General features: G+C 42.2%; 1 protein-coding gene across 3 annotated transcripts in view; it reads left to right on the top strand.

Annotated features, from left to right (window-relative positions):
- Positions 1–12,389, top strand: part of Diaph1 (diaphanous related formin 1) — a 93,797-nt gene that overhangs the window by 37,546 nt on the left and 43,862 nt on the right. For all 3 annotated transcript variants that reach the window (XM_021214306.2, XM_021214304.1, XM_021214305.2), the window contains 9 exons: positions 789–899; positions 1,047–1,165; positions 1,922–2,038; positions 3,024–3,139; positions 3,836–3,900; positions 5,293–5,472; positions 6,084–6,743; positions 7,406–7,520; positions 7,993–8,001. In XM_021214306.2, the coding sequence (XP_021069965.1) occupies positions 789–899; positions 1,047–1,165; positions 1,922–2,038; positions 3,024–3,139; positions 3,836–3,900; positions 5,293–5,472; positions 6,084–6,743; positions 7,406–7,520; positions 7,993–8,001 (1,492 nt within the window). The remainder of the gene's footprint in view (positions 1–788; positions 900–1,046; positions 1,166–1,921; positions 2,039–3,023; positions 3,140–3,835; positions 3,901–5,292; positions 5,473–6,083; positions 6,744–7,405; positions 7,521–7,992; positions 8,002–12,389) is intronic.

The raw sequence follows: 12,389 nt of genomic DNA, 5'->3' as shown, positions 1-12,389 counted from the left end.
ATTTTTATTTTGTTTTGTATTCTGGACTGGCTTTAAACTCATTATATAGTCCAAGCTAGACATATCTGATCCTCTTGTCCTAGCTACCCAAGTCCTGGAATTACATGTGTGGTAATTGCCCAGGCTAGTCTTGGTGATCTTCCTCCCTTCTGAGGCACACAGGTCTACACCACCAGATTTAGTGTCATTTGGCTTTGTAATAGAATATCTGGAGAGTTGGCTCATTAGTTGAGACCATATACTGCTCTTCCAGAACACTGATTCAGTTCCCAGCACCCATGCCAGACAGCTCACAGCTGGGTATAATCCCCCAGTACAAGGGGGATTTGATAACTCTGGCCTCTTTGAGCATTGGCATGCATGTGTGTACGCACATGTACATAAAATTTAAAATAATACAAATTTTAAGTTTTTAGTAAAATATGCAGTGTGGTTCTTAGCTATACTTTTTATATTTTAATTTTCTTTTTCCTAAAGGAAAATAATTTTTTTCTCTAAAAAAAGGCAAAGAACTACTTTTCTTCTTGTGATATTGGTAGGATAAACCAGTTATTTATTAATACCTTAGGAAAATCAAGGTTCTATGGTAACGTATTATTTCCTTGGATTCATTTAATTGCCTCAGTTCTCCAGAGTTGTGCTCATCAAGATTTTGTTGCTCTAGTATACATTTCTTCTCTATAGTTTTTATTCTGTATTTTTTATGGAGCTCCAGAATATATATAAATAGTGGAATCCTTATCCATCAGGTTGCCTGCTAACGCAGCCGCTGCATTTGCTTGTTTCAGGTGGGATGCCTACAGCTGATCAATGCTCTCATCACGCCAGCTGAGGAACTGGACTTCCGGGTTCACATCCGAAGTGAGTTGATGCGCCTGGGGCTGCATCAGGTGTTGCAGGTAAGATGGAGCCTTTACTTAGAAAGGCTGGACTGGCCTTCCTGCTCTTCCAGCCCTGATCAGCTCTGAGGTGATTCAGGTTTTCAACTTAAACACCAGGTGGAAAGGCTTGGATTTGGGCTCTCTCACCACTTCTGTGATTGACAGGAGCTTCGAGAGATTGAAAATGAAGATATGAAAGTACAGCTGTCCGTGTTTGATGAACAAGGGGATGAAGATTTCTTTGATCTGAAGGGACGGCTGGATGATATCCGCATGGAGATGGAATATCCTTTTATGACTGATGACTGAGTTCAAGACAGGTGGTGCATTTATTTACAGACTGAATGTATGGAATAGTGTGGAGAGTGACAACTTAGAGTAGGGCCTAGGACATGGTGGCACATGCCTTGAGTTTGTCTCCTAGCACTCAGGAGGCAAAGACAGGGTCTCTTCTGAGTTTGAGGCCAGCCTGGTTTTCATAGTGAACTCCAGGCCAGCTAAGGCAACACAGTGAGAGTCTGTCTCAAAAATATATATATTTATTTTTAATAAATAAAGCTGGTGTCTTCATATTGCTGTTGGCTTTATTTAGTTGAGCATAGACTAGGAAAGCTAGTAAAGGTGACCTTTTTTAACATAAAGGCACCCATCACCCTGGCAGTCATTCAAGTACTAAAGTAACAGATGTTATAGCCAGATTGCCCTCACACCCTAAAGCATCCGTCCAAATCTCTACGCCACCTACAGCACAATAACAACTGGATGTAGGGTGGGATGTGGAGCTCTTTGGTCTGACAAGCAATAATACTATTACACAGTTGCCTACCTGCCACAAGTGACTTTGAGATGGTTCTATTTTTAGTTTCTTCAAGCTAGATAACGAGGAATCCTGTGTCTATGGACAATGCCACTCTTGGTGACGGAATTAGTGATGTTTTAGGAACAGCTCTTACAGTAGAAGTGGTATCTTGATCCTTTCACAAGCAACGTGTCAAACAGCTTCTAATTATTTGATTTCCTTAACTTGTCCTTCTTTTTACTGACTTTGGTGAAGTTTTCCAGATTATTTTAAACACAGTGAAAGATTCAAAGGCAGAGCCACACTTCCTGTCTATCTTGCAGCATCTCCTGTTGGTCCGAAATGATTATGAAGCCAGGTAAGCTGATAATGCATATGGGAAAATTTGAGTATAAATGGAAAAACAGCATCCTTAAATTCAAAGATTGTTCTAGAAAGGTAAAAAGAAGTGAAAAAAAAAGACTGGATTAGGTTCATTAGTTACAGATCTAAAGGAAATTGATTGTCAAATCAATAGTAGTAGAAACTACTACCACTTCTACTGTAGTCTACTGTTGAGTTTGACATAGCATATCAACTGCTTTAATTCAGTTGAAAGGTACATCTTTGGATAGGATATTGTGTATAAAGTAAAATGTCCTTAGGAGGTAGTGGGTAAGTGGGGTGAGAATAACCACAAAGAGAGATGGGAACCTAAAGTTCTTTCTGCTTGCTTGGAAGTCGAGATCGGCTGTAGCATGACGAGAAGGGTCATCAGCCTGGGCATTGGGAAGCGGATGTTAAGAGAGTATATTGGTGGATGGAGGGGTGGCTCAGTAGTTTAGCATGCACACTGCTCTTGCAGGACCCGGCAGCTCCCAGTACTCACGTTAGCCCCACAGACCACCTGTAATTCCATGGGACACTCATGACCTCCGTGGCACTTTTATACATGTACAGATACACAGATCACACACAAAGAAGAAAAATTGAAAATCGTGTGTGTGTGTGTGTGTGTGTGTGTGTGTGTGTGTGTGTGCACGCACCTGCATGTCAGCAGTTATGTGCTTGGGGTTTGAACTCAGCATTTTCCACATGCTGAGTACATGTTTTACCACTGAGTTACAGCCCCCAATCTGTAAGAACTTTTGAGTATCTGAAGTAGAAAGAATGAAAGCTGATCTAGAGGAGACGGATTTGCTAACACAGCAGGGAAGCTTCTCTTAGCTTCATCAGCGCTCTTCTTGGAATTCTTATCCCTAATTCTTCTTATTGTCAAAGCCGTTAACTCTTCTTGATCTAGAATACTTCTGGAAGATATGGTTTTTATTTCCCTTTATAAATCTGTTTTGTTTCTTTCATAGGCCACAGTACTATAAATTGATTGAAGAATGTGTTTCTCAGATAGTTCTACACAAAAATGGAACTGATCCTGACTTCAAGTGCCGACACCTGCAGATTGATATTGAGAGATTGGTTGGTAAGCGTGCTTTTATACCTGGCTCCTCTGAACACCCAGCACTTCTGCATTTTGTTTTCATCTTTCAGTGAAATTTTCAGAGAAAATTATTCTAGTCTCTATTTTAGTTCTTTCTCAGTATACCCTCTTTGCTGGGATGATTTGGTCTCCTTAGTTTATTTCTGCATAGTGAAAATCTTGCCCTTTCTTATACCCTGTTTTTTGTAGGGACTTTAGGTATTTTCTGACCCTGCTTGTCTTAGAATCATAAATGTCACACAAAGGCACCTTTCATGTGATTTCCTTGTGTTGCACTTATAAATCCTAGGTTAAGGTCCAGCAAGGTGGCAATAAGTAGATGTGCTTGCATGTGGGCCTGAGGACCTGAGTTTGTACCCCGGATTCTGTATGGTAGCAAGGAAGAACCACTCTTGATAGTTGTCTGATTTCCACACATGTGACATACACATGCCTGTGCTCAGCACATACATATACACTAGATACACACAAAATAGGAAACAACTATATAGATAAAACTTAGAGGACATTGTAAATTGTAGTTAACTGAAATTCACATTTGTCGGTCTAGTGTAGACCATTAAGAGTAGTAGCATCAGCAACCCAAGGACCACCCTGGAGTTTGTGAGGCTTAGGAGCAGAGTCGCCAACCTCGGCACTGAGACTTGACTTTCAGATCAAATTGCTTTTTCTTTTCAGATCAAATGATTGATAAAACAAAGGTGGAAAAATCTGAGGCCAAAGCTACAGAGCTGGAAAAAAAGGTCTGTATGAGGGGATTGGGCTAGGGGGCTTCCTTAGGTGTGAAACTTGGGTTCACTCTCTAGCATCATCCACAAGTGTATGTATGCAACATACACATGACACAAGTAAATTTGGAGTGTATCTTTTTTCTTTGAAGCTAATTAGGTTTTTGGTATTTGAGAACAGTATTGTCTATGATATTTTGAAAGTATTCAGAATCTAAAGATTCCTAAAGAAAAATCTTTTTGTTAGCGGAAAAGGGGTATTGGTGTGAGATGAGACGCTAGAGGTGATCTTGTATAGTTCTTGGGACACCAGACAAGACAGCACAGACAGATGATATTCTATATAAGTGTGCATCTCAAGTTCCTTTTATCTCTATAGTACTTAACGATTCCTTTTGTGGCTGGAACTGTGCACTGCAGCTGTCCTGGTTTATGTTAGTTAGGGTTACTGTTGCTGTGATAAGGCACCATGACCAAAAGCTTTTTGTTCAGCATCAAAAGCCATGAAGTCAGAAACTCATGCAGGGCAGGATCCTGGAAGGAAGAGCTGATACAGAGGCCATGGAGGGGGCTGCTTATGTGGATTGCTCCCCATGGTTTGCTCAGCCTGCTTTCTTATTAGAACCCATGACCACACCCCAGGAATGACCCCACCCACAGTGGGCTGGCCCCTCCCATATTGATTACTAATTAAGAAAATGCCTTATAGCTGAATCTTATGGAGGCATTTTCTCATTTGAGGCTCCCTCCTCTATGATGACTCTAGCTTGTATCAAAAAAACTAACCAGGATGTGGTTAAAGATCTTTCACATCTTGGGTTAGTTGGCTTGGTTTTTAGCTATAAAAGTAGGAAAACAGAAAATGATGCTTCATTCTCTTTTCCTTTAACTTTGATGTTAAGGTCAAGACCATGCTATTCTGCTGTTTTCAAAGCATTACCTGGGAGATGATCAGTAAGGTCTGTAGAGTAGGTGTTGGAACAAAGAAGTAAATTCTAGGGACTAAGCCTTAGGCTCTTTACTGGGATGAAGAGCAGCCTGATTTGTGTTGCTGTGATCAACACTAGATCATCTTACAGTCTGTCATCAAGGAAAGCCTCAGCTGGAGGTTGAAGCAGAAACTAGAGGAATGCTGCTTACTGTCCTCTTCTTGATCAGCTACCTCTTATACATCCCAGGTCTACCTGCCTAGCTAGGGATGGCACAGTTCATGGTGGACTGAATCCTCCTGCATCAGTTAGCAGTTAGGAGGATGCACAAACAGGAACCACAGACCAATCTGATTTGAGCAATGATTCATTTGCAGTTCCCTCTTCCCAGGTGACTCTAGGTTTGTGTTGACAGCTGAGGCTATAACAGAAAGCTTGCTGGGAGCTTGAGTTGGTTTCCCCTCCCCCCCTTCTTTAGTTGGACTCAGAATTAACAGCTCGGCATGAGTTACAAGTAGAAATGAAAAAGATGGAAAATGACTTTGAGCAGAAACTTCAGGATCTTCAAGGAGAAAAGGATGCCTTGGATTCTGAAAAGCAGCAGATCACTGCACAAAAACAAGACCTGGAAGCAGAGGTGTCCAAGCTGACGGGAGAGGTAATGTCTGAGCAGGGATGGCAGCATGCCTGCAGCTGCCCTCTGTAGCTCAGCTCTGCTGGCCAAGGGGCTACACTGTTCTTGGCTCCTTAGGCTCCCCATGCGAGGGAAGAGTACTTATTAGATGGTGTTTTAAACTGTCATTTACTGTTTTTAGTCTTGTTTTGGGAGCAAATAATATATAAGACAAAAATTTAGAAAATACAGAAAAATGTAAAGAGTGATAAAAGTTGCTTACAGCAGTATCCAGAAATAATACATTTAGGGGTAAACACTAAGATGTTGACTTGCTTTTCCATCTACCTTAGTTTATGGTTCTGACAGCTTCACTCTCTTCTCTGCAGTTATAGGTTCTTAGTTCTGCTGGCTTGTTTGCACAGTGTGGGCTCCCTGCATAGCACACACTTCAGGTTTATACTCAGTAAACTCAAAGAACACTTAAAATAAGAACACAAAGACTTGAGTTCTAGTTTTGTGACTGAGAAGAGTATGTGATCTTGTGACCACTCAGTCCGTCTGTAGTTAAACAGAAAATTGGGTTAAGGTCCTTTCCAGCTCCAGTCGTCCTTGAAGTAGGCTCAGAAGTACTTTCTTGTGTGTTGCTTCTTTAGGTTGCCAAGCTGTCAAAAGAACTAGAAGATGCCAAGAATGAAATGGCTTCTCTCTCTGCTGCGGTTGTTGCACCTTCTGTTTCTAGCAGTGCTGCTGTTCCCCCTGCCCCTCCTCTGCCTGGTGACTCTGACATTGTTATTCCACCTCCTCCACCCCCACCCCCTCTTCCTGGAGGTGCCGTCCCACCACCCCCTCCTCTGCCTCCAGGTTCTTGTATCCCTCCACCACCTCCTTTACCTGGAGGTGCTTATATATCCCCTCTCCCCCAATTGCCTGGCAGTGATACCATCCCTCCACCTCCTCCTCTACCTGGATTTACTGTCATCCCCCCACCTCCCCCTTTGCCTGGGGCTACTGTCATCCCCCCACCTCCCCCTTTGCCTGGAGGTTCAGGTATACCACCACCACCTCCTCCTCCTTTGCCTGGAAGTATTGGTGTTCCCCCACCCCCTCCCTTGCCTGGAGGACTAGGACTGCCGCCTCCCCCTCCCCCTTTTCCTGGAGCACCTGGCATTCCTCCACCTCCACCTGGTATGGGCGTGCCTCCACCTCCCCCCTTTGGATTTGGGGTTCCTGCAGCCCCAGTTCTGCCATTTGGATTAACCCCCAAAAAAGTTTATAAGCCAGAGGTGCAGCTCCGGAGGCCAAACTGGTCCAAGGTAAGTTTTTCTTCATCAGTAGATGTTAAACTACTTTACTTGCCTTATGTTTTGTGCATGGATGGACTACCCAGTGTTAGGGCGCATATCTGTCCATCTTCAGGTTCTACTTGTGTTTATGTCTGTACAACATCTATATTTCAGATATTACCACAGAAAGATCTGTGGACCCTGCATGAATATGTCTTAATTAAATTTAACCTCACTTAATACATTTTGCCCTTTCTCTGATAATATGAGCACCACAGCAATTTAACAGCTACCGTTTTTCTAGGGTGCAGTTGACTGAAAGTGTGCTGGTAAACCCTGTGGTTGGCTCAGTCGTTTGCTTCTCGAGACTAAGTAAAACAGCCAGGTCGATGTGGAGATGCAGAGCGAGGGACACTGGGGATGAGACTTGAATGCTTCTGAAACCAGGAGATTTGGGGTTAGGAAGAAAAGCAGCAGATCTGTTTTTGATTCTTGACTGATTACCAGTGGACAGACCAGAAACATTATTATTTCTGATTCCCCCATGAAGGGCACATCTTCTGTCTGATTCTCAGCACAGGCTAGTCAGTGTTGTTGAGAATTCAAGTCCTTTTTGTTGGATCGTAGTTAATCCTAGCATAGGGCATTTAGAGTTGACCCTAGTAGCTCTTATCCCATGTCTCCTCACACAGTTTGTGGCTGAGGACCTTTCCCAGGACTGCTTCTGGACAAAGGTGAAGGAGGACCGCTTTGAGAACAATGAACTTTTTGCCAAACTTACCCTTACCTTCTCCGCCCAGACTAAGAGTGAGTACCCTCCAAATTCCAGACATGGAGAGCTTACCATGTCCCTTAAGTGGGTTTCCGTTGCTTCTCCCTTCACTGGGTAAGGGTAGAAAAGGGAGTGTCAGGACAGAGAGACATTGATTTTTACATTCCAAGGAAAAGAAAATGTTTTTGTATTTTGGGGTTCCTGGGGTTAGGAAAGAGAACTGTCACTTGTAAGTATTTTGTGTCTGTATAACTAACAGGGATCTAAGACTGTGGTACCAAGAGCTCAGATTGGGCCCATTTTGATAGTTACATTAAATGGATTATGCTTCTGTCTTAAAATGTCATGTCCAGACAGAGTATTTAATTAGTAGGAGTTGGTGAGTGCCTTTGAGAGGTTGGGTGGCTAAGTTATAAACTGTTTACAGTAACCAAGAACCATGTGTAATTTCTGTTCTCTTTCTTTCCAATATCTGATGCTTCCCTCCTGGCCCTTTGGTTTCTGCAGCTTCTAAAGGTAAGAATGAAGTACTAAAGGTCAGTTGAGTACTAGAGAAAAGGATTAGATGTATGTAAAGGACTTTCTCTTTAGAAGATGGAAATTAGAGATTGAAGGTTGGTTGATTTGCTAGTTTTCCCCCTTTCCTCCCTAGAGCCCAAAAGACCAGCAGCAACGGTGCTACAAGGGAGAAAGTTGGCTTTCAAGTGGCTGCTTCATAAACTGGCTACCTATTCATAAATTGGCCCACAGTGAAGTCTTAGGAAACAGTAGATTGTGTTTCTTCTGTGCAGGTACAGACTGAATAGTTAGAGAGCTTTCCTAGGGTTACATTAACCAGATCCAGGTGCTGTGACTTCTAGCCTATGGTTTCCATATAAATAATAATAACAATAATAATAATAATAATAATAATAATAATAATAATAATAATTCCTCTTCCTCCTTCTCCTCCTCCTCTTCTTCTAAAACTTTCAGTGTGCTTGCCTTTATTTTAGAATTTTAGAAGGAAGGGATTTGAGCTCTTAAAATTTGAGAAGTCAGGAGGACCCAGACATGTACAGTACAACAGTGAGATTTACTTTGTTTTCAGTGATATGAACTGCCCAAGGTCATCAGTAAAGGACCTTGGTCCTTAATCCCTTCGGAACTAGTTTTGAGTATTAAACTGAATACTGAGCCAGTTCAGTGTGTTGTGTTGGAGGGGTTTGGTGCTGGATACTCTCCACTGAGCTACAGTTCCAGCCCCCAGTTTCATCTCAGTACTGAAACAAGTGTTTTCAAATCTCTGTCTTAACACTGATGGTACAGGAGAATGAAATAAATACACATTATTGTGCTATGAATCTCTCAGCTTACAAAGTGACATGGAGATATGCGTTAAATAACATTCTAAACCACATAGTAAGTTCAAATTTATGACTTTGAAGTTTTGTTCTAGATCTGTGCGTCACAGACATCTGCTTTTCCTGGGAACCTTGAGAAGCTTATAATCCTACAGAGTGCATGCAGCTGCTTTAGCCTTGTTTTGGTTGGGTGCAAACATTCTGCTGTTGGCAGCAATGTCTGTGAGGGCAGGCAGAAACGTTAGATTAGGGAAAGCCAACTAGGTACTGAATGTGTGTAGGATTAGAGAAGAGGAGCTAACTTCTGGTTGTAACGTATTCAACTCTAGCAAAACTAGTGTGGTAGAGACCCTTATAAAGTGTTTTCAGCAAAATAGCTGGCCAGTATTAATAAGGAATTCTGTAGACACTAGATTTTCTTTATATTACATTATTTCTTTACATTTTAAACCTGATTTTCTTTCTACTAGACGTATCTGTATCCCCTATATGTTGTACTGATACATAAAGTTCTTTTATACCTATCAACTCCTCTAAGAATAGAAGGTGAAGAAAAAAAAATCTACCCTACACACCAGCTTACTAAAGTCAAGATTCCTCCAACCACTGCTTTTTTTAAAGTCCAAAATACGTATGCCTCTGCTGAGACTTTTGGCATACTCCTATAATCCCAGTTTCTGAGGAGGATGAAGCAGGAGAATTGCAATTCATGTCTAGTAGGTAGCTTAAGGGCAGGCATGTTTAAGTGGTAGAACACTTGTCCTGGGTTAAATTCCTCGTACCACAAAGAAAGGGAAGGGGAGGGAAGCAAAACAGGGAGAATGTGTGCATCTTTTACTAAAAGACAGAAAGAGATCCTAAGATGGATGTGGCTGGTTCTCTTTCAGATTTAGTTTCTTGTTTCTGAGCTCTTTTCTTCCTATAAATTGGGAATTTACCAAATCTATTCCTTGCTAGGAATGTATAGAATTTGGATTTGATGGGTACCTCCCTGTCACTTCCTCACTTTGTTGTGATCATCAAGGAGTCTTTTATTCTGGTCTCTGCTGATCCTACCTTTTAACTCCTTGGGAACATATCCAGTATTTAAATTTTATTTTCATCTTTATCAAAAGAAGCAGATCAAATCCAGCTTTGTTCTGTGGCTTGTTGCTGTTGATTGAGAACTCTAGTGTGGGCAACAGCAGGTAGGCTGTCCTGTCTGTTGCTCCTGCCCGGCTTTGTTTTGGCTTTAGTTTTTGGTAGGAGCCTGTTGAGGGGGGCAATAATCTTCCCCACCAAACATTGAGGGTATTTGACATTTCCCTGTGACTCTTCTGCCCACTAGGTGGCACTCACCAGTTGTATCTTTATTAGTGTTTACACAGTTTTTGCTGTTACTTTTTGAGACAGGGTCTTATCACTGGCTGACCTAGAAGTCACAGGAAACTTGTGCCGCTGGGTCCTGAGTGCTGGGGTTACAGGTGCTGAACACTACGCCCAGCAATGTTAGGGAATCTCATAGCTTCTGCCATTTAAACCTCTAGAAACAGGATTGTAAGTGCTCACCCTACTTTCCCTGGTCAGGGAGTCTCTTGGCAGGAAGATGTCTGTTCTGTCCATTTTTAAATGTATATTAGAAGCAGAGTACTGTGCACACACCTACTTGCAGTTGTTAGCTTTTCCTTATTAGCTTGCCATGAATTTTGAGTAGGGCAAGATTGTTGACAACAAAGCATTTGGGAAGTTCCGTGTGATCTAAAACCAAAAATATACCTGTTATTTGGGTCTTAAGGGGTCCAGTTTATGCTGGATAATATACTACATGTATCTTGTGTTGTTGCCTCTCTAACCTGTGGTGTAGAAATGAGGCTGTAAGTATCCTTTCTTTTACTCTGACATATACTGAGGATCTATAGAATTCAGTATTGTGCCAAGTTTTTGTTGCCAGGAAGCTCCACATGTATCCTTCTCCATCTCTCATATTTCAGTCTAAGATCCTGTGTATTTTTAATTGTCTTCCACCTAACATCTCAAATATTTTCTTGTGTGAATGGTGTGGGATGTAGAAAGCATTGCTTTCCCTTTTGGCCTCTTGTCTTCTGTCGTCCTCACTCCAGTGGAACAAGAAGTCGGTGCTGTTCGCTTTGTTCTGTGACATCTCTTTCAGACGCTGCTAGAATCAGTTTGGAATCTGATATCAGTTTGTATCACCCACTTCCCTTGTGTTAGCATCTGTTGACTCTTTGTTACTCTTGAGATCTCAACAAACTGAAATTCTGGCCATTCTTCATTCTTCAGTGCTACTTCTGGTTTAACTTTCCACAATATCATTCTTAACATTTTACTTAGTGGGTCCAGGATGTGTGGAAGCTGCAGTGTACATGTGGAGATCGCAGGACAACTTTCAGGAGGTACCTTAGCCGACTTAGATTGGCAGCTTTGGCGGCATGTGCTCTACCCACTGAGCCATCTTGCAGCCCTGAATTTTCCCAGTTACTGTATAAAGGGTCATGATTCTACTACAATTCCTGCTGCACACATCTCTGTTTTTCTGACCTTAACCTCCACCCTTCCTCACCTCTCCTCTCCCGTGTTCATTATAAATAACTGCAGTCCTTCCAGTAGCTTGCTGGTTTACCACTGTGCTGGTCCTGTGTGCTTCCCCATGCCCCATTTGCAGTACTGAAGAGCAAAACTGGGACCTCACACATGCTAGTCACGTGTTACCACTGACAATGACAGTGTGTCTACAGCCTGTCCTCTTCTTTCTTTAGTATTTCGACCTCAGCAGTGCTGTGGCACACTGGATGTCAAACCTGTCTTTCACCTTGATGACTTCACTCCTCACCTAAAACTCCATGGCTAAACACACTAATCACTCCTCTGGTATTTTTCTTCCATTGAGGGCCTCTCTCATTTCATCGTGCTTGATTAGTAAAGCCATGATTCTTGTGATTTCTACCTTGTCTGCACTGGATCTGTAGCTGTGTATCTCTGAATATTACTAGAATATTACACACACACCTTCCTGGGGCACTTGTTCTTTTCTTTCCTTAGTAAGTGTTCTTATTTCGATCTCCTCGTTTCTGCTCATTTTCCTCTCCTCAGGCTGTTCTATTGTGTGGCCTTTGATACAGCTGTGATTTAAGTATTTTTATGCATTTTTTTGTTTGGTTTAGTTTTTGATACAGGGTCTAATGATTCCCATGCTGACCCTGAGCTCATTACCACAGTCCAGTCTAGCCTCACTGCAGCCCAGGTGGACCTCAGGCTTGGTCTTTGCTCTTCTTCAGGCTGGCACATGCTGTCACACTTACTAAGCAGTCCTGGGTTTTTGTTTGTTTTTTCAGTGTTTATTCTTTTAGATTTATTTAAGTGTGGGTAGAGGTGCAGCACACAGTGCCATGATGCACTTGGGGAGGTCAGAGGCTAACGTGCAAGAGATGATTCTCACTGACAGCTGGATCTGGGAGAATCACACTCCGGTCACCAGGCACCTTTACCCACTGAGCCGTCTCACCAGCTCCCTTTAAGCACTCCTAATCTACTCAGTTTCATACTTTTCTTTTTTTTTTTTTT

The sequence above is a fragment of the Mus pahari genome, chromosome 15 (genome assembly GCF_900095145.1).
Source record: "Mus pahari chromosome 15, PAHARI_EIJ_v1.1, whole genome shotgun sequence".
NCBI classification, from domain to species: Eukaryota; Metazoa; Chordata; class Mammalia; order Rodentia; family Muridae; genus Mus; species Mus pahari.
The sequence above is the reverse complement of the archived record's forward strand: the minus strand, read 5'-3'. Positions and strand labels throughout refer to the sequence as shown.